Source organism: Dermochelys coriacea, chromosome 2, assembly GCF_009764565.3.
Source record: "Dermochelys coriacea isolate rDerCor1 chromosome 2, rDerCor1.pri.v4, whole genome shotgun sequence".
NCBI classification, from domain to species: Eukaryota; Metazoa; Chordata; order Testudines; family Dermochelyidae; genus Dermochelys; species Dermochelys coriacea.
In genome coordinates, this window is record NC_050069.1 from 255,939,106 (window position 1) to 255,966,590 (window position 27,485).

General features: G+C 38.5%; 1 protein-coding gene across 27 annotated transcripts in view; it reads left to right on the plus strand.

The window, feature by feature from the left end:
* The window catches only part of KMT2C (lysine methyltransferase 2C), a 356,354-nt gene that overhangs the window by 318,043 nt on the left and 10,826 nt on the right, over positions 1-27,485 (plus strand). For 25 of the 27 annotated variants that reach the window (XM_043509677.1, XM_043509671.1, XM_043509676.1 and 22 more), the window contains 13 exons: positions 587-665; positions 785-848; positions 7,124-7,356; positions 11,052-12,752; positions 16,816-17,028; positions 18,011-18,175; positions 19,226-19,367; positions 20,318-20,465; positions 21,970-22,148; positions 22,241-22,395; positions 22,593-22,845; positions 23,505-23,644; positions 24,689-24,796. In XM_043509677.1, coding sequence (XP_043365612.1) covers positions 587-665; positions 785-848; positions 7,124-7,356; positions 11,052-12,752; positions 16,816-17,028; positions 18,011-18,175; positions 19,226-19,367; positions 20,318-20,465; positions 21,970-22,148; positions 22,241-22,395; positions 22,593-22,845; positions 23,505-23,644; positions 24,689-24,796 — 3,580 coding nt within the window. The remainder of the gene's footprint in view (positions 1-586; positions 666-784; positions 849-7,123; positions 7,357-11,051; positions 12,753-16,815; positions 17,029-18,010; positions 18,176-19,225; positions 19,368-20,317; positions 20,466-21,969; positions 22,149-22,240; positions 22,396-22,592; positions 22,846-23,504; positions 23,645-24,688; positions 24,797-27,485) is intronic. The other 2 variants (XM_043509663.1, XM_043509685.1) reach the window with 1 other exon arrangement.

The following is a 27,485-nucleotide window of genomic DNA, read 5'->3' on the forward strand; positions in this document are numbered from 1 at the left end:
TCTTTTAAAAAACTATTTATAATGCCCAAAAGGCTGTTTACCCTAATTTGTGCAAGTATTTATACTGTGGTATCTAAGCATGTTGAATCCTACTTTTTACATCACCATTGCATTTAAAATTCCAGCACAGAGACTTCTTGAGTGATCTGTATGTGTTCATCTATCCTTATGAATCATCACTATTAGGAAACTCAAGGTAGCTCCTGGTATTAGGCAACATAAGCCATTTTAGTTAATGCCTTTGTGAATTAGAAGAAGTTCAACACAACAGGTTGAACTGAGGACAAAGTGTTACAAGGGTGGAATAAGAAATATTTTCAAAATCTGGCAAGTAATTAGGATGTAGTTCTAACAAATATTTCTAAAAGGCTTACTTGTGGCACCTTAGAGACTAACAAATTTAGTCTCTAAGGTGCCACAAGTACTCCTTTTCTTTTTGCGAATACAGACTAACACGGCTGCTACTCTGAAATCTAAAAGGCTTGGAAGTTTTATTTTAGATCAAAATAATTTGAAACAATGCATCTGTACTAAAGTGCTCACTAGTTTTAAAAGTCTGTTATAGCTGATCTTTATGTATCAATAGGTTTCCCTTTATGGGTCAGCCAATGTCAGGAACGCAGACTAGTGAAGGCCAGAATCTTATGCAGCAACCAATTACGCAGGTAACATAACTTGATATGACAGTTACAGCAGAAGTGTTTATAAATGATGAATGTTTTATTTTCTTCTTAAAAGGAATTGTGATTTAGTCACTTTGCCTATACATTTTACTGATTTTTAGGACGGAAGTTTGACACCTCAGATTTCTAGGCCTAATCCTCCGAATTTTGGTCCTGGTTTTGTCAGTAAGTATAAACCTTATAATTTCTTTTCTATGAACCTGGGGTTTCATATTGCAGTTTCTTTTTTAAAGGGAAACGTCACACATGAATACTTGATTGCCAAAAAATATTTTCCTAGCTCCACTAATTTTCTGGCTTATTTGAAATTTATCATTTCATAATTATGATATTTATTCATAACAAAATGCAAACTCTTAAAACATTAAAACAATATCAACAGTCCATATTAATATTTTATCTAAAAAAGAATCCTCAAAACGTGAGGAAAGATGGAAATTTATACAAATAGGAATCTGATAGTATTAATCATATAGAGTAATTAATATTTTCCAGTGGCAAAAGAATAGTAATTAATTATATATTAAACTACAGTCAGCTATCTCAAAAATCTAATAATGACTCTGCTGGATCTCTATTGGAATAGTTATCCAAAATAACAAGTTATTTTTAATTTAAAAATGAAAAAGGTTTTTGCATCATCAGTCAAAAAGAAAAAAGATTTTTGGAATTTAGTTAAGCAAAGCTTGTCAGAAAACCAGAAAAACTAACTGCAGGAACCTCTACCTAAAGAAAGAGCAATTTTAGTCATCCAGAATTGGTGTTTTTAGAAATACTTGGAAAAGTGTATCTATTTTAGTTGATATACCTAATATTTCATTTCCTCCTGCCCCACCCCAACAAACTGTAGCCCTTACATTCTATTATGAGAGAGATTTAACTGTAGATTTAAATACTGAACATTTTTTACATATCTTAAGAAGTTTTTGTTTCTGTAAAAATCTCCCCAAGTATTTAATAACAAAAAAACAGAAGTAGCTAGATTCCCCCCTCCAGATATTGGAGGCCCAATGCACAAAATGCAGTTAGAAACTTTACTCGAGTTTTCTAGACTTTCTGGGAGGGATTTTCAATAACCTTCAGCATTGATTTAACTATAATGAGACTGGATCTGGGTCAATATTGAGCACTTTTGAAAATCCCCCCCTCTGTTTTTTTTGATGCAACAAGCAGTTACCCTTAACTAGGACATGTTAATATTTCAGTATGTTCAATCTCACTTTCCTGAGCCAAACGTCTTTTCTCCACATCCACAAAGATATACTCTAACATTTCCCCTCAGTTGTCACTTTGGGCAATATTATTAGATACAGAATCTAATCTAGCATTGAAGGAATCAAGGTGTCCGTTGAGAGTGTGAATAGCTGTAAGAATTGAATCAATAGATACGCTAGATTCTTCAAGTGCATGTAGTGCAGTGACAACTAAGGTAGAAGAAGGTGGGTATTGGAGCACAAGGAAAAACCTGTTTGTGCCGAAACCATTGTACATCATAAGGATATCTGCAAAACATGTGTATAATGGAGTTCTGTCCCTGTTTTTCTGTTTACTATATCTATTGACTCACTACTGGGTGACTGGGCAACAAATGGCAGATGAAATTCAATGTTGACAAATGCAAAGTAATGCACATTGGAAAATGTAATCTCAACTATACATATAAATGATGGGGTCTGAATTAGCTGTTACCACTCAAGAAAGATATGTGAACACATCCACTCAATGTGCTGCAGCAGTAAAAAAAGTGAACAGAATGTTGGGAATCATTAAGTAAGGGATAAATAATAAAACAGGAAAATATCATATTGCCTCTATATAAATCCATGGTATGCCCACATCTTGAATACTGCATGCAGATGTGGTTGTCCTATCTCAAAAAGATAGATTGGACTTGGAAAAGGTTCAGAAAAGAGCAACAAAAATGATTAAGGAAATGGAATGACTTCCATATGAGGAGCGATTAATAAGACTGGGACTTTTTAGCTTGGAAAAGAGATGACTAAGGGGGGATATGATAGAGTCTATACAATCCTGACTGGTGTGGAGAAAGTAAATAAAGAAGTGTTATTTACTCCTTCTCATAACACAAAAACTAGGTACCACCACATGAAATTAATAGGAAGCAGGACTAAAACAAACAAAAGGAAGTATTTTTTCACACAATGCACAGTCAACCTGTGGAACTCCTTGTCAGATGATGTTATAGAATATCAGGGTTGGAAGGGACCTCAGGAGGTCATCTAGTCCAACCCCGTGCTCAAAGGGGGGACCAATCCCTAATTTTTGCCCCAGATCCCTAAATGGCCCCCTCATGGATTAAACTCACAACCCTGGGTTTAGCAGCCCAATGCTCAAACCACTGAGCTATAAGGCCAACACTATGACAGGGTTCAAAAAAGAACTAAATTCATGGAGGGATAGGTCCATCAATGGCTATTAGCCAGGCTGGGCAGGGAGGGTGTCCCTAGCCACTGTTTGCCAGAAGCTGGGAATGGGTGACAGGGGATGGATCACTTGATGATTACCTGTTCTGATCATTCCCTCTGGGGCACTTGGCATTGACCACTGTCGGAAGACAGGATACTGGGCTAGATGGACCCTTGGTCTGACCCAGTATGGCATTTCTTATGTTCTATCATATGAGAAGACTGGTACTGTTCCCAGACCTGGCCTCCTCCCCAATCCTAGACTGAAAGCAGCTGAGAATATTATTGGAAGTACAGTAGATTTTGCTTACTAGCAATCCGTCGTTTGCCAGCAAAAAAAAGTTGCCATTATACAGCATTTGTCAATAAGCATAAGGCAAGTTTGCAGGGCTGCAGCCAAGGAAGACACATCCCAGTGCTTCCTTCCCTGGCTGCAGCCCCACAAACCTGCCTGCAGTCAGTGCAGCAGCAGGAAGGGAGGTTCCAGCCCAGATGCCAGGGCTTCTTACTCTGAGCAGAGGCCTTGGGGGCCCACAGAGCTGCATGGTACCTCTCCCTGTGCTTCCAGGGGGTCGAAGCTCCTCATGTCCCAGCTCTTCCTTCTCTAGGTGCAGCTCCCAGTAGGGTGCAGCCCAGAGAGCACAGAGAAAGGTACCACATAACTCTAGCATCAAGGCTGCAGCCCCACTCCCTGCTAGTGCCCATCCATAGCATCCCCTCCCAGTCTGCAGCCCCTTACTTCCTATGCAGACCCTGTGCACTGGCAGGTTTTCAAGGCTCCAGCCCCAGAAGGAAGCTCTGGGTTGTCCCAGCCCTTCCTTCCCTGGCTGCAGCTTTGCAAACCTGCCTGTGTCTGGAGCCTTTGTTACAAAAAAATGTTTGTAATAAGAGGCATGCCATTGTCAATATCCAGAGCCCATTAACATTAAAATAAATGGGATGGGATTAGCTCCTAGCAAAATGTTTCTATTAGCCCGATGTTAATATCTGGATTGCTAGTAAGCAGAATCTACTGTAGCATGCTTTGCCCCCAGGAGACGGGTGAAGGAGCCTTGGGTTACTCTGTAGTGATCCTGATAACCAAACTACATTTACGAGCTCTGAGAAGAGTAATACCCAGTTATCTGCCAAAAAGGGCAATTTCTGTAATAAAAGGCCATTTGGGACTGGAGGCCCTTGACTGAGAACTGGAGAAATATGCATTGTACATAAAAGACAAATAAAAAGCTCTCCTAAAATAAATAAATAAATAACACTGAGTCCCATTTTATGTTGATCTTATTGCAGTGACTTCAGTAGTTCTTCAAAACAGTTTTTATTTTGATTAATAATTCTGTAGATGCTTGAGATTACAAATATCTCATGCCGTCTAATTTTTCTCAGTGATTTCTTATATTTCTTCCATTTCCTAGTGGTCTTAAAGAAAAAAAAATGATATAAAGAGATTCCCTTCTCACTGAATACAATTTTAAACACTATCTGTGGTCAGAGATGAGGTGATTTGTTACATTAATAGGCATAACTTTATATTCTTCTTCGAGTGATTGCTCATGTCGATTCCATTCTAGATGTGTGCGTGCCCATGTGCATGGTCGTCAGAGATTTTTGCTTTAGCGGGATCCATAGGGCCAGCTGTAGCTGACCCCTTGAGTGCCACGCTCAGGTGTCAGTATATCAGGCACTGCTGGCTCTGCGCTCTCTCGGTTCCTTCTTACTGCCCATGGTAGTTAGTTGGAATGCCTTTCCTTGCATAACAAGGGCTAGCGGTTTCATATCTTCTGACTTCAAGTCTTAGGACCTTGGAAATAATTGTTTATAGATAAGGCTGTGAGTTTGTCAGGGAGGTCATGGATTCCATGACTTTCCCTGACCTCCATGACTTCCGCAGCGGCTGGTGTGCCTGGCTCAGGGGCAGCTCAGGCAGCTTCCCAGAAGCAGCAACATCCCCCTCCCTCAACTTCTAGGCGGAGGTGTGGCCAGGCAACTCTGCGCATGGCCTCCGCCCAGAGTGCTGGCTTCGCAGCTCCCATTGGCTGGGAACCACAGCCAGTGGGAACTGCGGGAGCAGTGCCTGCAGGCTGGGGCTGCGTGCAGAGCTGCCTGGCCACACTTCTGCCTAGGAGCTAAGCAGCATTGCAGCTACTCCTCTGGCTGGATCTGCTGTCCCAAAATCATGGAAGCCTTTTACACCCGAACCTGGCGGCACTGCACTTGATTGCTTGGCTACTGCATGTCTAAGCGTGGATGAATGGGCATGCTCAGCCCATGTTCAGTAGATTTTTCTGGGTAGCAGGAAACCCTGCACCAGAGCAACTTATGCGGCCAAATGGAAAAGGTTCACATGCTGGGCCCTGCAATGAGGTATTTGGGCCGTGCAGGCCCCACTGCAAAAGGTACTGGATTATCTGCTGCACCTCAAACTCCAAGATTTGTCCCTGTCATCAGTCAAGGTCGACCTGACCACTATCTCGGCTTTCCATCCTCCGTTCCAACACAGGTCGATCTTCACTCACAACATGACAGCATGGCTTTTGAAAGGTTTGGAGCATCTCTCCTGCACGTCTGGGATCCTGTCCCCCTCAGAACCTGAATCTCGTGCTGTTGAGGTTCATGGAGCCTCTGGCTTCCTGCTCTCTCCTGCTTCTTTCCTGGAAGGTTTCGTTCCTGATCACAATAACGTCAGCCCACAGGGTGTCCAAGATCAGGGCACTCACTTCGGAGCCGCCCTATACAGTCTTCTACAAGGATAAAGTCTACATAGATAGAACAAAGCCATTCCGTAAGTCAGTGCATTTGTTCGTTGCCATGGCAGACAGAATGAAAGGTCGCCCAGTGTCTACTAAGAGGATTTTGTCCTGGATCACGGCCTGCATCTGCCACTGCTATGAGCTGGTGAAGGTGCCTCTGTTGGCAATCATGACTGCACACTTGACTAGGGCAAAAGTGTCGTCAGCAGCCTTCCTGGCAAAGGTACCAATCCAAGAGATCTGTAGGGCCATTACCTGGTTGTCTGTCTGCATGTTTCCATCTCATTATGTGCTTACCCAGCAAGCTCGAGATGACGTTGCCTTTGGCAGAGCAGTGCTGCAAGCTGCAAAACTGTGAACTCTGAGCCCACTTCCATTGATACTGCTTGTGAGTCACCTAGAATGGAATCAACATGAGCAAGCACTTGAAGAAGAAAAATTGATTACCCTCCTTTCATAACTGTTGTTCTTCAAGATGTGTAGCTCATGTCCATTCCATTACCCGCCCTCCTACCCTTCTGTCAGAGTTGCCAGCAAGAAGGAGCTGAGAGGGCTTAGGGCCGGCAGCACCTGATGTACCAACACATGAGCATGGCACTCAAGGGGGCACCACAGCTGGCCCTACATATACCGCTAAGGCAAAAATCTCAGATAACAGTGCACATCTAGAATGGAATGGGCATGAGCAACACATCTCAAAAAACAACAGTTACGAAGGTAAGTAACAATTTTTTTTGATCCCTTTGCTCTTATTATTCCTGTGGTCTGTGATTTCAACTGGCTATATCAGTTGTGGTAAGGTGGTGTTTTTACCCTAGTATGCCCTACATGCTTTGTATCCTATCTGTTTGAGAAACTTCCTCTTCCCCATGTGTTATGATCATTTGACATTCTTAAGTTTAGTTTAAACAGGAGAGGGCTGGTAGCAAAGTAAGGATTTTCATTTCCCTTCTGGATCCACTAGAGCCCAAATTTGGTCATGACCAAATCATGGTACAAGATTCACCTGTGCTCCTATGTTTCCCCTGTGTTGGGGGCTGATTGGGAGATAAATGGAATGATGGCATAGAGTTTGTTTTTGGTGGGGCTTGGATATTGTTTGGGATTTGAAAGCCTTTTTGTGCATTTTTGATGGATACTGTTGTTTTAATTTTGTGCTGCACGTAGAAAATCTGAAAGCCACAATAAATAACTCCTCCATTTAAAACAAGAGTCCTTAGTATAATATTAATGGTTACTTTCCTTGTATTCCCTCCCCCCACCCCAGATGATTCACAAAGAAAGCAATATGAAGAATGGCTACAAGAAACACAACAACTTCTTCAAATGCAACAGAAATACCTTGAAGAGCAAATTGGAGCACACAGAAAATCAAAAAAAGCGCTTTCAGCAAAACAACGCACTGCCAAAAAAGCTGGCCGTGAATTCCCAGAAGAAGATGCGGAACAGCTTAAGCATGTTACTGAGCAGCAGAGTATGGTCCAAAAACAGCTAGAACAGGTAACAATTTTGGGGGGGGGAGGAAACAGGTCAGCATCTTTTCTGTTTAATATTAAAGTATAACACTGTAAGATTACTTGTTTCTTTAAATCCACTAGATATGTATTGTAACTAGGGCTGTCAAATGATTTAAAAAATTAATCATGATTAATTGCAAGATTAAAAATATTAATTGCAATTAATCATAGTTTTAATCACACTTAATAATAGAATACCAATTTAAATTTATTATAAATATTTTTGGATTTTTTTCTACATTTTCAAATGTATTCATTTCAACTACAGTGCAGAATGCGAAGTATACAGTGCTCACTTTATATTATTATTTTTATTAGAAATATTTGCACTGCAAAAAAATAAACAAAAGATAGTGAAATCTACAAATCGAAGCATGAAGGGGCTTATGAACATTTAGCATCTCTGACATGTAAATACCTTGCAATGCCAGCTACAAGAGTGCCATGCGAACGCCTGTTCTCACTTTCAGGTGACATTGTAAACAGGTAGCGGGCAGCATTATCTCCTGTAAATGTAAACAAACTTGTTTGTCTTAGTGATTGATTGAACGAGAAGTAGGACTCAGTGGACTTGTAGGCTCTACAGTTTTACATTGTTTCGTTTTTGAGTGCAGTTATGTAACCAAAAAAAATTATTCATTTGTAAGTTACGCTTTCATGAAGAAATTATATGACAGTACTTGTATGAGGTGAATTGAAAAATACTGTTTCTTTTGTTTACCTTTTTTACAGTGCAAATATTTGCAATAAAAATAATAATATAAAGTGAGCACTGTACACTTTGTATTCTGCATTGTAATTGAAATCAGTATATTTGAAAATGTAGAAAAACATCCAAATGTTTATAATAAATTTAAATTGGTATTCTATTATTGTTTAACAGTGCGATTTTAAACTGCTCTTAATCATGATTAATTTTTTAATCGAGTTAATTTGTTTTGAGTTAATTGCTTTAGGTAACTGTGATTAATTGACAGCCCTAATTGTAACTATTAAACACAATGCAATTCATGTAAAAAACAAACAAACAACAAAACCCCTCATGTTTCAACTGAGTAATGTCAGTTATGAGATTCAGTTTCTCAGCGTTACTGGAACTACAAGAAAAAACACTACAGTAGCAAAGGAAAAAAAAAACCTGTTTTAAGAGTTTGGGAAGAGAGAGATTGGGTGGCAGCAGATGAAGGAAAGCCAGAGTCTATTGAGATGCACTGTCAATTATATAAGAATAGGAACATCTTGAAATACATGGCTATATTTCAACTGAAGGAATCCATCAACTAAGGATTTTCTCTCCAATTTTGTCATATCACCAGATTCACTTGGTAGCATTCTACTTTTGTAATTACCAGTTGTGTGTCATTTATTTTATATTTTCCTGTTCAAATGCCTTCTTTTATTACAGTTTAATTTCATATTTTTGTATGATCTTCCTTTGTTTTGTGAAAAACAAGAAATTCATAGAGAATACTAGGAGAGAGCTTATCATGTTACGTGATCACTGTATAAAATAGTTACAGTTCAGTGATGAAGTGAGCTGTAGCTCACGAAAGTTTATGCTCAAATAAATTTGTTAGTCTCTAAGGTGCCACAAGTACTCCTTTTCTTTTTACAGTTCAGAAGAAATCTGTTACTAGAGCTGTGCTGAGTGCAGTTTAGGAGCCTCTTTCTTATTCTTTAGAATTTAAGCCTAGGGTATCAAACTCATTTGGAGGAGAGGGGTGCACTTGTGGGCCAGGATATAATTTAAAGACTTTATGGTACCCGCAGTCCACAGCAGATATTCCACTGATATCAGTGGGAAGTTTGCACAGAGATTAAAGGAACTGTGAATTCTTTCTGAAGTAAGGAAGCTTTATTTATTATTTGTATAGCAGTCACTCTCATTCACTAAGAAAATATGGTCCACTTTAGACCTCTGCTACTTCTACTTTTTGTTTCTCTTCCTTCCTCCTCATCTTCTCTCCGTTTCTCTCCCTTTCCTCTGTCTTTCATTTCTGTTCTACCCTCAGTATCTCCTTCCCTGCAATAACTCCCAGATCTCACCCCTTTTATGTGCTGACATGATTAGCAGTGAAATAGTTAATTTTGTCACAAAAGTGTCATCATTGGGCTTTAGCGTTGACACTCCCATCAGATTAATGCGGAGAGAGGAGGTCACAGTTTTTAGTCATTGTTTCAGTCTGGCTGCAGACTAGGACAAACATCATGACATCAGTTTACCTCAGCTCATGTTTGAAAAGTAATCTCTGCAGCCATGAGGGTTAGAAACTGACTTTTTTTAAAAAAGTGAAGAATTCTGCAGTGTGTGAGGCCATCATGCAAGTCACATAACTACTTCATGTCACTGGATCCAGCCCACAAACTGTATGTTTGACACTCCTGGCCTAGGTCCTGATTCATCAAAACATTTAAGCTTGTGCTTAACTTTCATCAAATTTTTAAGTCCCATTGAAGTCAATGGGGTTAAAGTTAAGCATGTATATTTAATTGCTCCAGTAAACTGAGGCCTTATGTCTTTGGCCAGCAGTGTTGGGCACAGTATTCTGCAAGGCATAATTGAGCAATTGTCGGTCATATCTTCTTACAATGGATATCCGTTTGTGAAGTATAGAATGTTTCTTGCCTTTTCTTTCCAATCTGTAGAAAGAGCATTTTCCTAGAAGGGGCTTGGTGCAATTCTGTAGAGACAGATGTGATGGGAAGATGAAGCAACCAGATATAATTTAATTTAAAATTTTTTTTATTAACAATAGATCATAGATAAAGGAAACATTTTTTCATACAATATTGGTAATAATGCCTTGCATATACTCTACTTCATTCTAGTCTTATGCTTCTGTTACAGTTGCTAGCCATGATGATAATGATAGATAATTATGGCCTGCTAGTTAAGGTTGTTTTATTTTCTATTATTTTAACCTAAATTGCATTTGATGCCAGAAGGTGCCCTCAACTTCCTTTGAAGTCAGTGATGCCCTGATTAAGGACAACACTTAAACATATGCTTAAGTGGAACTTAAACATGCTTGAATTTAAGTATGTGCATAAATGTTTTTCTGAACAAGAGCCTGAAAGCTGAAGGGTGCTTAGCTGGCTCCAGGCTCGAGCCCCAGTGCCTATTGCCATTGCAATCAAGCTTCCAAGGGTATATCTCTCTAGAGCCTGCACTTCAGGTACTCTAGAGCTTTTTTAAAATAGCCTTTACTTTAAATGTTTTTTTCACATAAATACAAACAATAGTAACAAATAAAACAAAAGTCACTACATGGCAAATGGCAGTAACATATATTTTTATGCATAATTTATTTCTTCTTTACCTATATATTGCAAGTTCTCCGCAGTTTTGAATAGTGCTGCAAAATGAAACTATAGTTTAAAGATCAGTGCTGCTTCTGAAATATTGTCCCTTATTCTGGTTCTTTGTGCTTGTATGTTGTGTAATAGGTTAATAGTATGGAAATTGGCATTGGGAAGGATTGCAGTCTTTTTGGTTAGATGATGGATGTTGGACATGAAATGACTATGTAAATAAGCTTAATGTGTTCCAGTGCCAATCTTGGACAAGCCTCATTTTCCAATAAAATAATTTCAAAGTAGTATATCCTGTATATTTGAGGTCTATTATATATTAAGTTGAACCTTGTAGAGATGAGTAATGACTTGTCTAAATTTCAGATTCGAAAACAGCAAAAAGAACATGCAGAGCTCATTGAGGAATATCGAATCAAGCAGCAGCAGCAGCAGTGTGGGATAACACCACATGCTATAATGCCAGGAGTCCAGTCTCAGCCACCTATGGTTCCAGGAGGAGCACCACCAGTAATGAATCAGCAAAACTTCCCAATGGTAGCACAACAACTCCAGCATCAGCAGCACACAGTTGTAATTCCTGGGCAATCCAACCCAGCCAGAATGCCAAATTTACCTGGGTGGCAACCTGCAACTGCTCCTCCAAATCACCTCCCCCTTAATGCTCCAAGGATACAGCCTCCAATGACGCAGTTGCCAATGAATCCTGGCACACCAACTCCAGTGCCAGGTTCCAATGCAAATGCACAGTCAGGACCACCACCAAGAGTTGAATTTGATGATAATAACCCATTTAGTGAAAGTTTTCAAGAGCGGGAACGAAAGGAGCGTTTACGAGAGCAGCAGGAACGGCAACGAATACAGCTTATGCAGGAGGTGGACCGACAGAGGGCTTTGCAGCAGAGGATGGAAATGGAACAACATGGCATGATGGGGTCAGAATTAAATAACAGAGCTTCCTTGTCTCAGATACCTTTCTTTAACTCTGACCTACCCTGTGATTTCATGCCGCCTCCACGACCCCTTCAGCAATCTCCACAGCATCAACAGCAGCAAATGGGGCAAGTTTTGCAACAAGGCCCTGTGAACTCACCACCTGCAGTAAATTTTATGCAAAGCAATGAGCGAAGACCATTGGGGCCTGCCCCTTTTGGATCTGAACCACCTTCAATTCCTGGTGGATCCCCTAACTACCATTCTGTAAAACAATCCCATGGGAATATTTCTGGGACCAGCTTCACGCAGAACCAAATAAGGCCTCCATTTGTGCCTGGTATGCCTGCAGGACTTCCAGCAGCTGGTAGTGGTCCTTCATGTGGTCAAGATACCAGCATGTCCCATGCACCAAATTTCCCTGGATCAAGTCAGTCTCTCATTCAGCTGTACTCTGATATAATTCCAGAAGAGAAAGGAAAAAAGAAAAGGACACGAAAAAAGAAAAAGGATGATGATGCTGAGTCAATAAAAGCCCCATCAACTCCACATTCAGATATAACTGCACCCCCAACTCCAGTTGTTTCAGATTCTACCTCTACCCCAACAGTTAGCACACCCAGTGAACTTACTCATCATCAGGCTGAATCAGCGGAGCTAAAAGGCTCATCAACAACAAATGCTGTGGAGAACCCACCTTCCCTAGAGCTGGAATGTAAGCATTCCGATAGTGATTTGCTCCAAAAGAAATTGCCTCAGAAATCAAGTGTAAATCCTGAGACTGAAAAGGGCAAGACAGATGCGCCTGCCAGCATTCAGGAAATTAAACTGGAAAAAGCAGAATCTGATCAATGTTCTGTTCAAGCTGAGCCTAAAACAGAGAATCAAAGTGGTATTATGATAGAAGAAGATAAGGCTTCACCACACCCTGCCTCTTCAGCACAGAGTCCAGTACAATTAACCAGCACCCCAGCAGCAAAAGGGGAGTCAGGGAATGAACTACTGAAACACTTGCTTAAAAATAAAAAATCATCCTCTCTTTTAAATCAGAAATCAGAGAACAGCTGCCGATCAGAAGAAGAAAGTGCTGGGGACAACAAACTAGTGGAGAAACAGAACCCAGCTGAAGGAATGGTAAGGTGGTTGTTTTTGAAATGCATGTCAACATGTAAAGGGCTAGATGGTGACAATTTAGTACCAAGCAAGGGGCAGCAAGTTGTGATGCCTCTGGAGCAGCCCCATTGCAGAGAAGGGGAGAATCCCCAAAACACTAATCTCTATCCCAGTCTCCCTGCTACTCTGACGCAGGGGTAAACCTGTTGCAATGTATGCTCTGCAGTATGGCATGCAGTTAGCTGTGCCAGTTGGGGAAGAGGTGGAATCAAGGCTCTGCCCAGCTGAGCAAGGGTGGGATGTTAGCATCTCACAGATTCCAAGGCCAGAATGGTCCATTGTGATCACCTAGTCTGACCTCCTGTATAACACAGGCCTAGAACTGCCCCAAAATAATTCCTAGAGCAGAGCTTTTGGAAAAATATCTAGACTTGATTTAAAAATTGTTAGTGATGGAGAATCCACCATGACTCTTGGTAAGTTGTTCTGATGGTTAATTACTTTCCCAGTTAAAAATATACGCTTATTTCCAATCTGAATTTGTCTATCTTCAACTTCCAGCCATTGGATCATGTTATACCTTTCTCTGCTAGACTGAAGAGCCCATTATTAATTATTTGTTCCCATGTAGGTAGTTACAGATTGTAATCAAGTTATTTCGTGATCTTCTCTTTGTTAAACTAAATTGATTGAGCTCCTTGAGTCTGTCACTGTAAAACAGGTTTTCTAATCCTTTAATCATTCTCATGTCTCTTCTCTGAACCCTCTCCAATTTATCAGTATCCTTCTTGAATTGTGAACAATGGAACTGGACACAGTATTCCAGCAGCAGTTCCACCAGTGCCAAATACAGAGGAAAATCTCTGTAATCCTACTTGAGATTGCCCTATTTATGCATCCAAGGATGGCATTACCCTTTTGGCCACAGCATTGCACTGGAGCCCCTGTTCAGCTGGTTATCCACCATGGCCCCCAAGTCCTTTTCAGGACCCCCAAGTCCCCAAATGCAGAACAGCAATATATATTGAACACTCTGCCTCTTCTGTATTATTACTGATAATTCTATCATTTCCATCTAGTAATGGACGAGTACCATTGTTAGGATTCTTTTTATTTCTAGTATTCTTAAGAAACTCCTCCTTATTGTCCTTAACTCTGCAGAGGTAGCACAGGTGCGAGAGTAAGGGCACCTTATCCGCACCGTCTCCCAACTCACTTGCACACAGGACAGGCCACAATCTGCCCCTAAGTAAATCGGCCACTTCAGAAGGACTCCTTTTTAATATAACACAATAGTTCAGCCTGTTCACAAATGAATATCCCTAAAAATAATACAAAGGTTAATTTTTTTTCTATAGACAATCATTATTTTAAAACTGGCACATTTCTAATGTTTATCAAGAGTAATGCTGGGGTTTAAATTCTGTTTTTTCATGTCAGAAGAACTACATATCAGTACATTTCTTTTGTACCGTGGCTCCTGTACTCAATGTTCCAAGGATCAACTACCTCCAATTTTTGACCATTTTCTAAAGATTCCTACTCAAAAGATCTGGCAATATAGGAGAAGGAAAAAAGTATTCCAAACCTCCTAATTGTGCATGTATCCCCATGGTCTTTTCATTTGTCTGTAACATCCACTTGTTTCCTATCTTAAATTAGGCCCAGGTGCGGCTTCAGTGCAGCTCTGCACAGACAAGGAGTCTGCTCATGTGTATGAGCCTGCAGATTTGGACCTTAACTTGCAAACCCTTCAAGTCAGGGACTATCTTTTCCCTACATTTGTACAGCACCTAGCCCAATGTTACCCTAATCCAGTTTGAGACCTCTGGGCATCTCTGCAAATAATAATGTTTATTATTTAGAGTATTCCCTTTTTGTGAGATAAATAAGTACATCTGCTGAATGAATGACAAGGCTGACAGCTAAGGTGTTTATAGCAAGTAAACTCGGAAGACAATACTGGCATTAGGGTTTATTAGTCCAGGATAGTGATATTGCCTAATTACTAGAATGCAACCTCAAACTTTTAGTATTGTACATTTTAAATCTAAGATTCAAATTTTAATTTCAGTAAAGGTAAAAAAATAATTTTCCTATTTCTCATGAAAGGTTAATTGCCTGAATATATATAAATCCTTTTGGGCCTTCCTTTTCTACTCTAGTCATCCACCTTCTCTCCCTCCTCACTTTTCTCTGTCTTACAGTGCTGGCTATTAAAAAAAAAATCATTTAAAAAATGTTGTCTTTACCGACAGTTGCCACTCTCTCTGCAATACGGCAGTATTTCCTTATATTTGGCATAGGAATGAACTGCTGTATCTTGAAGAAAGGGCTTTGATAACTGCTGACTTTTTAATAGTAACTGCTATGTTAATTGGATACAGTCCCATTTCCTCGCCCTGATTATTAGTGAGCAAAGCTCATCTCTCTACTGTAACTTTGATATTTATTGTTTTACATTGTGTTACAAAGTGAATTGACAGAGGCTGGGTACTTCTGATACATTTTTTTAAATTATATATGTAAACACACATATGACAGGAAGAGACAAGAATCAAAAGGTGTTCCCCTTCATCAGTTTTCCAGCTCTATTTTCTTTGCCTTTTGGTAATTTTTTTCTACTTTTAAGTAAATTTTGTAGTTTTCTGGTTTAGTTGAAGAGTAGTCAGAAGCTGAGGCAACTGTCTTTGCAGTTGGCAAAGAAGTTAAAAAATTTGAATACAAGAACCAATCAGAGTGAAAGGATTATTATAGCCAATTAGAGAAGAGATACTTGCATATTCATAGTATGATTGAGAAATAATTGTACAGTTAATATGGAAATCTCTGTACTCTGGCTAAAATTGGCTGTCAGCCAATCAGAGTACAGATACTCACATAGTTATGGAAATCAGACATGCAAGACTCCATCAAAATGCCGGGAAATGTATAGCTTGGGAAAATCTACAGTTATGCATCAGAGAACATATGGTATGCCTGCACTCTAGCTGAGGTAATTCTATTTCTCAGTAACATTTGTATAGCTAATAATTTTACTAGTATGGGGGGGGGACAGTATCATCATGTTAATGGCTGTTGGATAATTTAATTATTAAAAAAGGGTAGAGGTAGGAAAACTGTTGGGGTGGGAAAGCAGGATCTGCTCACCCCTGGACACTTTATTGTTAGCATGTCGGTTTTTTGTTGTCATCCTAGTTTTCCCCTCAAATTGTGCTGTGACTCCATGAAATCTTAACACAGCCTGGAAGCAAAATAAAGTCAGCTCGGAGTGAATGAAATCTGACAAAAATAACTGGAAGTGGGTGGTGAGGGGTTGGTAGTATAAACAGATGTTAGGAATCCATCATTAAAAGGTATACTGAGGGAGTGATTTGGGGTTTCCATGATGTAAAGTATGATTACAACAGGTTAGATCAATAATTGAAATACTGAATATTTTAGTCTTTCTTTTTACTTCACCCTGTCACTTGCACCATTAAATCCTATTCTAATTGTTTTTTCACAGTTATCTCTTTATATGAAGAATTGCATTAAAAATATTGTCATGAAACTTTTTTTTTTTTTGTACTCTCGGTACAAAGCAAAATTGTTAGTTTTAGCCATAAATCCACATTTGGCTCAACCAAGAATATATTTACATTAAGTGAACCTTTGTGAATTGTTCCTGAAGCCAGTTCTTCTTTTATTATGCCCTAGTGAATACCCCTAATTAAGAGTATAAGTTTTAGCAAACATTCAGAAGATGCTTCTGGTCTATAATTTTTAAGGACATTTGCAGGCATCAATGGAGTTAATGATAGTTCATATATTGTATTGTGGACTCAAAAACAGCAGTTACAATTGTCAGTGTGGTGGAAAAGTGAACAAAATATAAACTACAGGATGTTGTCTTCTGTCAGATGCACTGTATCGCTTAGTATAGTGCATAGGAAATTTGGGGATTAAACTTTCAAATGTCAGATATTTTCTTTAATCATCATTATTAGAAATATACAACAAAACTTGTTATAAAAATAATGTGAAATTAACATGGACCTGAACAAATGCATCCCATGTTGCTTAACTTTCCTTTTTCCATCAGCCAACTGTGGGGAATCAAATGCAAGGTGCATTTGGATGTGGAAACAGCCAGCTTCAGAGAACAGATGTAGGCCATGAAATAAAAAAACAACGAAATAAACGAACTCAGAGGACTGGAGAGAAGGCAGCTCCCCGGTCTAAGAAAAGAAAAAAAGAGGAAGAGGAAAAACAGGCTCTTTATCCTAACACAGATGCATTTCTCCAGCTAAAACAGGTGAGTGTTTAGAGAATGTCCAGACCATCAGGAGTATCTTTAAGAGAATGGATTCAGAGTGGGGAAAAAAGAAATTTACAATTATGCTGAGTTTGGAGTCAATCTGGGTGGAGAATAGTAATTCCAATTCATGGAGGATTTTTATATTTTTTTTCATTCCAATTTAGAACAAAACCCACAAATTTCAAAATTATCCATAAAATCTGAAAAAAATTGTTTCAAAAAATCAAAATGTTTCTTTTCAATAATTTCAAAATGAAATTCTGCCAGGCCAGGAGCCCACAAGCCCTGAGAATTGTTTTGATTTTGATTAATCAATGTTTTGCCACTGGAACAACATTCCCTTGGAAATTTTCTTAACAGTTCTAGTTTGGAGCCTTTTATGATGTGAATGTCACATTACCCCGATATTAAAACTCTCCCCCCACCTTGACTTTAAATATGTGAACTTTCTTATTGTAATAATAAGACCTAACTCTTCTGTAGCAATTTTCATCCATGGATCTCAAAGCGCTTTACAAAGAAGGTTAGTATCATCCCCATCTCACAGATGAGGAAACTGCGGCATGGGAAAGGCTATGCTTAACAAAACATGCAAACCAGTTTTCCTCTGCTTGTGTATAGTGGTTGGCATTTAAAAGTCAATATTTAACATACAGTGTTATCTGAGATTTTGCTCCAATTCACCAAAGCACTTGGGTACATGCTTAAAGTTAAAGCTAACCTATTATATGTACTTAATTCTGATTGAAGTCAATGGGACTTAAGGATGTATTTAAAATTAAGCATGAGCAGAAATCCTTTGCCAAATTGCAACCTTATTTCCTGATCTAATATGTATAAGGAAATACTGGTGTGTTTCAAAGGCTATTTGACTTTTTAGTGGTAACCACTCTACTGATATTACTCTGGAAACTTTTCTTTCCAGTTAGCATCTTTTATTTTATTTGGTGTATTTATCTCTATCCATTTTTCTCTATAGCAACTCTCTCTGCTACCTCTAATGGAACCAATAATTGGAGTGAGCTTTGCACATTTTCTCCCTTATGGCAGCGGCCAGCTAAATGGTGGAAATCGACTTATGGGAAGTTTTGGTAGTGCTACACTTGATGGGGTTTCTGATTACTATTCCCAACTGATCTACAAGGTATGTTTTTCCATCTAGATTTCCCATGTCTGTTCTCCATAAAAAACAAGGTAAAGGGGATTATTTGCATTAACTATCTCTTGGGAGTCTCTCCTGCGCAGCTAAAAAGAGACATTTGCTATTGCTAGACTGTATTTTGCATTCAGCTGTGAAGTATTTGTTGTTTTGCTCTACGAAACATGGAATCAAATAATAGAAACCACGTTGTAAACAAATTTAAAAAATACAAGCACTGCATTTGCAAACTGATGCTAATTGGTGAAAATTGTAATTAAAGCTTTCTGGAGCAGAAAAGGCTGAATTTCCAGTACTTTACAAAGTCATTGAGAGCAGCAAAGCATTTCTTAATGAGAATTAGTTGGGAAATAGACCTTCATCATTTGTCCACTAGTCCCTGATTAAGAACTTAAAACTATGAACAAAATCTGTTTGTTGCAGGTCTAATAGCCCACAGAATTTAAAACTCAGGCTCTTGGAGGGCTGAAAGACAATATTGAGAGAATAGGAAGAATGTCAACAGACAGAGGACCAGATTTGGCACACAGTTACTCTAGCATAAAACTGGAATGACTCTCTGAAGACCATCTGAACTATTCCAGTTTTACACCAGAGTTACTGAGCTAAGAATCTGGCCCAGCAAGGGTAGCTGGTAAACTTGGAAACCAATAATGAAGTTTAATGTCTATAGACACTGCTCCAGAAAGGCCAAATCCTCGAGTCTTCACTCAGTTTTTCCTTAGACATAACTCTCAGAATGTTTTTTAAGAGTTATGTCTAAGTGGTTTAAGAATCTACCCCTCCCCTACAATAATATCATTAAATTTGTGCCAGACACTATAATGTGTGTTGTGTCTTTGTATACCAGGTAGTTTTGTAGCAGGTGTTTTCATCTATTTTCCTGTGTATTTGGGAAGTAAATACTAATTTTTATGTATTCAGCGCTGCCTCTGTATGTTTAAAACCTACAAGTATTTACTCTTACTGGAAGTGTGCATCTGTGTTGTATTTACCTGTTAAAAGCTAATTTTAAAATCCTTTGGTCTCATGCAGCAGAATAATCTGAGTAATCCTCCGACACCCCCAGCCTCTCTCCCTCCGACACCACCTCCAGTGGCTTGTCAAAAGATGGTGAATGGATTTGCAACTACTGAGGAACTTTCTGGAAAGGCTGGAATGCTGGGCGGACATGATGGTAAGCTTTTAGTGTGCTGCTTCCTTAAAAGATGTATCATGTTGGTACTGAAGTATGAAATGCATACTGCACCTTATTTCAGAGTACCAGCCGTGTTAGTCTGTATTCACAAAAAGAAAAGGAGTACTTGTGGCACCTTAGAGACTAACAAATTTATTTGAGCATAAGCTTTCGTGAGCTACAGCTCACTTCATCGGATGCACCTTATTTGATGCAGTTTGACTTTATTGTATACAAATAAACAGGAGACTCCTCTGTCTGGAAGGTTGTAATTGATTCTATCCAACTTTATTTTACAGCAACATATGTGTAATTATGCATATTCCATACAAAAACTATGCTGAGAGCACTATCAGTGCACAGTTAAACACTCAAAAGTCAGGAAAAAACAAAGGGAAAGTTGCATAATGTAGATTACAAGACAGTTTTAAAGCTTTCTTAGCTGCATGTGCTTTCACAGAGCAGCCTTCCAGAGTTGTGCAACTCAGCAAACTTTGTACATGCTTAGTAAACATTTTGAAATGCTCATAACTTGGTCAAATCAAAATCAGTTTTCTATCAATAAGACTTTGCATTGCCCTCCTGAGGATTTTTCATGACAAAATCTATCTTTCAAATTTCAGCTACTGGGTGCTGCAAAAGAGGAAGGGGGAAAAAAGGCTTAAAGGTTTTATATAATGGGGAAAAAATATATTTTTCTTTCCTTGAAGTCAAAAATCGCAGAACCATTAATGCTCCAATTTTTCAAAAGTTTTACGTACACACAGAAACCATCCATAAACAATTGAAACATGAAAAATGAAAAATTTTGAGTTATGAGTGACTGAAAATTAAAAACTGGTGTAGAGCCTTAATTATATTAGAGTGTAGCCAGCACCCTCTTACAACGTGTATCAGTAGGTAGAGAGAGACATATGCATGCTTGATTGTGCTGTGTTTTTCTTTTTCAGTTACCAAAGCGCTTGGGCCAAAACAGTTCCAGTTACCTTTCAGACCACAGGATGATTTGTTAGCAAGAGCTATGGCTCAGGGCCCTAAAACTGTGGATGTTCCTGCTTCACTTCCAACACCACCTCATAACAATCAGGAAGAATTAAGGTAGGTTTTTTTCCCCCTAAATATTAAGTTTACTTGTTTTGGCCCAGATCCTTCCACCCTATGCAAGCCCAAGTAAACTGGAAATCCATAGGGGTGTTAGAGAGGGGAATGCACCCTCCCCCAACCACACAAGGATGAGAAGAAAATGGCATTATTTGTACTAGGTATCTCTCAGTATTCCCTGTCTGAGATTTCTGTGCCACTAAAATGAAGACTTTTGCTGTTGTTAGACTGTATGTCTTATTCAGCTGTCAAATATTCATTATTTTCCTCTACCAAAAAATACAGAAACTAATCAGGTTCTCATAGCAGCACAATGGCTGCTGGAGCAGCACAACAGTTGTATTAATATCAATGGCTACACAGGGTTGTTTTGGGCAGTGGATCCACAAAGTCATAATTCCCACTGTTCATGTCCACATGCTACCCCCAAAAACTCCCCTGCCTTGTAGGCACAGATTGAATCACTGTGGAGAGGTGCTCCATGGTGCACAGCAGGACTCTCTACAAAGACTTCCCTCCCTCTCTTTCTCAAGCTTATTGGAAGCACAACAAGTTAGAGGCACTACAGCTGTTGGATGTATGAGAGAGGATGGTCCAGTGATTAGTTCACTAGCCTGGGACTTGGGAGACCTGGATTCAGTTTCCCGCTCCACCACAGACTTTGTGTGACCTTGGAGAAATCACTTAATCTGTCTTTGCGTCACATCCCCATCTTTGTAATGGGGATAATAGTACTTACCTGCCTTACAGGAGTGCTTGAGGATGAGTGCAGATTAAAGATTTATGGCACTATGGTTATGCAAGCAATGGTGGATGCATGGATGGATGGATTTTATAAATCCAGTAGGGGAAGGCTGTGGGCCATTCAATATGACATGTATTTTGAACACGTTCTAGAAGTTTAAATTTATGATAAGCTCAAGCATTGTGCACCCAAGTGTGTGGCCATCGAACCTTGTGAAATCCTTCCTCATGTTGCACCTGTGAAGAATGGGCTATCTAGCATCTACTAGACGTTCAAGAGCAGAATAGTGGCTTTATCATCTACATCTATCATCTACAGCAAATCTGCTGAGTTAAAAGTATCTCAGACTGTAGATCATTGTTGCCTTTAGTTTGGGAGGGAAGAGGATAATTAAAAACAAGGCTGGTGTTAATAGACAACTTTAGTTCTGTTTGTCACTGATTTTCATGTTCATGAGATGAATAAGTGACTGCAGAGGAAGTAAAAGTGTATCAGGTAAGAATGAGAATATCCAATATCCAGCAAACACAGATGAAGTGTATTGGTTGGTGAACTATTGGGTAGGACAGTTCTGTGGGGCATGGTTTGATTAACATCACAATTTTGTTGCCTTTTTTTTCCCAAAGGGCTAACTTTATCTTGAAGTAAGGTGGAATGCCACAAAAATTGTTGCCAGCAACCAAAAATTCACCCACTACCTTCACTTAATTTTTGTACAAGGCATTTTCAAATGCTGTAGTTTGTTTTTTCTCCCAGGGTTCAAGATCACTGTGATGACCGGGACACTCCTGACAGCTTTGTTCCCTCTTCCTCTCCTGAAAGTGTTGTGGGAATGGAAGTAAGTAGGTATCCAGATTTGTCTCTGGTAAAGGAAGAGAACCCAGAGCCTGTACCATCCCCCATCATTCCAATCCTACCCAGCAGTACTGGAAAAGGTAAGAGTAATATGGGTTATGTACTTATTGCTAGTTTCTATCCATTCAAAATCATACAGCTTAACTTCATATATATTTTATTTCATTTTAAGGTTCAGAAGCAAAAAGGAATTATGTAAAATCAGAACATAGTTCAGGAACTTTACCTGGTTCTGGCTTCTTTGGCTCTCAGCTTGTGCCATCCCAAAATGGTCTGAAATCTGGCCTTATATCTGTAGCAATTACTTTACATCCCACAGCTGCAGAGGTAAGGGAAATAAACTTCAATGATTTATATGTGAACTCTACCATGGTGTTTATGTAGCATATTATATAAATAATGACTATTCAGTTTAATTTGAATGTGGGCTACTATAGTATGGCAGCTCTTGTAATCTGGTAATTGATATCCTTAGTTTACTTCCTGTAGTTGATAAAAACAGAGATTTATTTTTGTTGTTTTAGAATATTAGCAGCGTTGTGGCTGCATTTTCCAATCTTCTGCACGTCAGAATTCCCAACAGTTATGAAGTTAGTAATGCCCCAGATGTTCCATCCTCTACGGGAATGTTAAACAGTCACAGAATGAATCCGGCTATGGAATACAGACAGCACTTATTACTTCATGGTCCTCAGGCAGGATCCATTGGCCCTACCAGACTAATAGGGTCTTATGGACTAAAGCAACCTAATGTGCCATTTCCTCCAAACAACAACGGTGAGTTAGTTTATATCTAGTTCTTGTAATTATTAGTTTTGCATTTTTAATCATGTTGGCGTTGAAGAATTTTCAGCTCTATAAACTCAAACTCTAGTCTTAACTAGTTGAGTCTTGTTTGTTTTTAATAATACTGTCTTATACAAGCAGCGCACATGTACCTGTGCGCTAGGTTCCTAATGTTTTCAGAGACTAATGGAAATCAAAGATAGAAAACACCTATGATATTATCTTGTCCATCTCACTGCCAGTGTGGGATTGTTTCCAACAGTACATGGTTTCTCAGGTTTTCTGTCCTGTCTAACTTTAAATTACTCTAATGGTGTGTCTTTCACCACTTTGGGAGATTATTCCTCCACTGGAAAATTTGTACATAGACATTTAAATATATTAATACTCCTATTTTATTCTGATTTATTTATTCATCTCATATTATATAATCTCATTTTGCCTTATTATTCAAACCAGAACTACAAAAGATTTTTGTCTGATTTAAGAAAAAACTCCCCATCTGTATTTATCTTAAAGCTTGCCTAACGCTCTGTCTAGGAGGATGGAGTCCCACTATTAACCTGCCAAAGATTACTGCCACTTCAACTCACACTTCATTCAGGAGTGTCTTGATGGTATTTTCTTACAGATTTGTCTGGTTTTTTTAGGTCTAGCCGGTTATAAAGATCACAATCAAAATATTGCAGAAGGCTCAGCACTGAGACCTCAGTGGTGTTCTCATTGTAAAGTGGTAGTTCTTGGTAGTGGAGTGCGGAAATCTTTCAAAGATCTGTCTTTCCTTAAACAGGTACTGTCATGGAAAGTGATATTTAGTTTTTTTAATCATAATTTTCAGTCAGCAAATGAAACCAGCAGACAATTTCAGAAATACTGGTTATATGAATATTTCAGTCAGTTTCCTTAAATAGGTTCTAGTGTATAATGTGGGACAGCTATTTAAATGTTGCTACCATGATGTATCACTTTTAGGGGACTTAAAAAATTCAGCAGGGCTCTCTTTCCGCGGTACTAACTTTGGGCTGTTACCTGCCACTATTGGGAGAGTGACTCTGAAACCATTGCAGAGTAATAATACTTTATATTTTCAAGTAGAAGGGAGTTAATCACATTTCAATCTTGTTTTTGTTTATTTTCTGCTGTTCCTTTCTTGTGGTAAGGGGGGAAAAAAACAAATGTCCCTGCTGGATCTCCATTCCTGTATGCAACCAAATGTCCCTGCTGGATCTCCATTCCAGTTTGCAAATATTAAAATATTTGCACCAGTATGAATTCTGGAAAAGCATGCATCTGACCTGCAACAAAAATACCATCACCATTTATCTGAATAATGAAATCATATGATTGCTATGTAATAGAGCTTTATAGTTAAAGCTATATATAAAGTGTATGAACACCCATGCAAAACAACAAGGATCAGATTTTTCACAGAATTTAGGTACCTAACTCCCATTGACTTCAGTGGGAGTTAGGCATCTAAATATATTAAAAAATCTGGGCCTGAATCCACAGCAACATTTTACAGATCACCACTTTATGATAAAGTTGTGTGATCTATCTTTGACCAGCCTGAAACAGGAAGAGCTTCTGTGGTTCAAAGATAGAAGAAAAATGTCCTATAGACATATTGTCTTAAGTTAAAATTCAGATGAGCATACAATAGAGAATTCTTTGCATTGATTCTAATGCACTTCTGTTGGTGGCATAAGATGCTGAAGAGTAAGGCCACTGGTGGTTTTAACTTTAAATTTCCATAGTTTAATATTTGTATTACAATAGTGTCAATTCTAGTCCCTTGAATGGGCTCATAACAATCTTTGGCTTTGATTCCCAGGGTTCCCGAGAGATCTCTGATAGAGTGGAAAAGGATGTTGTCTTCTGTAGCAACAACTGCTTTGTTCTTTATTCAGCAGCTGTGCAAGCAAAAAACTCAGAGAGCAAGGTAAGTACCAATTAGCAATTATTGCTACTACTTCTCTAATAAAATAGAAAAATTTTCTAAGTAAAGATCTTGGGCCAAGGGTTCTTGGCATATTTAGCATTTATAATACCATAAACTGTTATGTTTTAATGGCGTTTAAGTGTGAGTCTGTGCTACAGTAGGATATTGAAATTCTGAAGTAGCGAAGGATCACTAATTAAAATCAAAATCCATATTTACAGAAAATTAAACCTAGAAGAAATGCATGGCAGAGCATTAGCAATCTTTTCCTGACAGAGCTTTATGGCCGAATCTCTGACTCTCATTTAAATCAGTGGAAGGCTTTCTGTTGAGTTGATGAACATTGCATCAAGCCTTAAGTGTATTCCTTTATTTTCTGCATTTTCATTTGCTTTATGCGCAGTAAGAAATCATTAGCAACTGTACAAAAAATAACTGAACAGGGAGATTGCAGGAGCACTTTACTTTCTTGACACAAAAGGTAGGAAGTATAATAATCTCCACTGTCTTTTCATTTGGCCGCAATGGCTATTTTAAAGAAATAATTACCAAAATATTAATTGATGAAGACTGTGGTGAATTACAATGAAAGAAAAAAAGTAGTTTATAATTACTGAACTAGCCATTTTACATACTGTTTTAAGAAACATGCTTGGTTGAAAATGTGATCATGCCAGGAGTTTTTCACATGTGTACTCCAGGCTGACAAGAACTTGTATTTGGAACTGAATTTCATCCATTCAGTCCCCCCTGTTGTAAACAGCGAAAAGAATCCTTTTTCTGTTCATGGACCCTAGTAAGGGTACAGAGCAGCTTATAGTAGCAGTGCAGCACCTCTCAGGAGACAGACTTCCTTGTCTTGTCCTGTTCTATTTAGTTTGGAGGGAAGAAAACAAGATGCTTGTGGATGAGGTCCCTTGCTGCAGATATATATCAGTACATCACCAAGCACACTGTTAGGGCTTAAAAATCTTAATTTAAAGTAATGATAATTTCAAGTAATGAAGCAAGAAAAATCTTACAACAAGAGGGATCTGATCTAACTCCATTGAAATAAATATGAGTTTTTCCATTGACTTCAATGAGAGTTGGATCAGACCCCTAACTCTTGGATGTGAAGAGTAGAAAAGCACAGTTTAACTTTAATTTCAGTGTACTTTTCCTTGAATAAACCAGGTAGTTGGAGATCTTTACTCACTCCCCCCAACACTCCAAGGAAGGCAAAACCACTCACATTTAAAAAAAAAAATCCCTGTAGTCAGTCTTATGGGGAGAAAGTATAATCAGAAGAAAATTCCCTCCTGACCCACAAAAACACAGTCTCAAGCATAGAACTGACTAAATAATCCTTTAATTTATTAAATTCCATATAGTTATCTAGGTTTTGCTGACTACATTATAGTGTTTGACTCCACCACTTCAAACAGAAGTTTATTCAAGTCTTTAGCACACTCCCTAAAATAATATCTTCTTAAATTCTTTGGGCATGTGTTCCCTTTTTAATGTAAATTTTCAATATATCCCCAAGTTATTTTTTATTCAACACCCTAAAATAGATTATTTAGATTAATTTGACAATAATTTTAATTAAAACACTTTATAGAGCTTCAGTCATGTCATGGTAAAATTGTCTTCTCTCAAGACTTAAGCATTTGTTTCAAGGTTAAGCTCCTTCAGATCACTTATCGGTTTAGTTGGCCTAATGCTTATTCTTTTTCCAGTTCTTTTTTCAAAAAAGGTGGATGAAACCGGATACTGTACTTCAAATGTCATTTAATCAGTGCTCTATAGTGTGTGTGCATAGTATCTATAGACTTACTGTATGACATGCTCTCCTCAGTATAAACCAACACCCTATTTGCCTTTTTATTGTTGCTGCAAATTTGATGGAGAATATAAATATTGGGTTTATCCAGTATGTCCAGATCCTTTTTCTCTACCCTAGTAATTAGTTCAATACTAGTTGAATTGTACTTATTTTGGACATTGTTTCTACCCAAGTGCATCACTTTATTCTTAAACAATTACATTTCATATTCTGCCTCTGCATCTTTTCATTTAGTTTTTCAAGATGACCCTAAAAAAATATCAGTCTCTCTGAGTCCTAATCTTGCCCCTATTTTGAAATCCATCTGCAAATGTAGATCTTGTTATATAATTTAACCTTTTTCTTTTTTAATAGTGTATTTGTCCCTGAAGGATTCCACTCCTCACCAACTTCCATGAAAAATACAGTCCTTTAATTCCCAGCATTTATCTCTCTCTGCCATCTTACTAGTTCCTTATCTGTTAATAATTTATCTCCTGACCCATATTTAGAGATTTTTATATAACTTTGTCTGAAGCTTCCTAAAAATAAAGATGATGTAAATCTATTGGGTGCTGCAATCTAAACCACTTGCTATTTCGTTTTTAAAAGTGTCGAGAAAGAGGAGAGGACCCATATTCTGGACTTACTGGAGCAAAAGTAAAGCTGCAAAATTATTAAAATACTGCTCTGTGAGCAACACAAGCCATGGTACCAATGAATCAAGATAACTTATTTTGTCCTATGACACAACAACCTGACAAATTACCTTATATGCTCTAAACTCACCCCTTCCTTCTCTTCAGTCTGACCTGAAAACATTATTAGGGGATATTTGTTGTTCAATTTGTAATACATTTTTAAGAGGCTTTTTTCTATTTA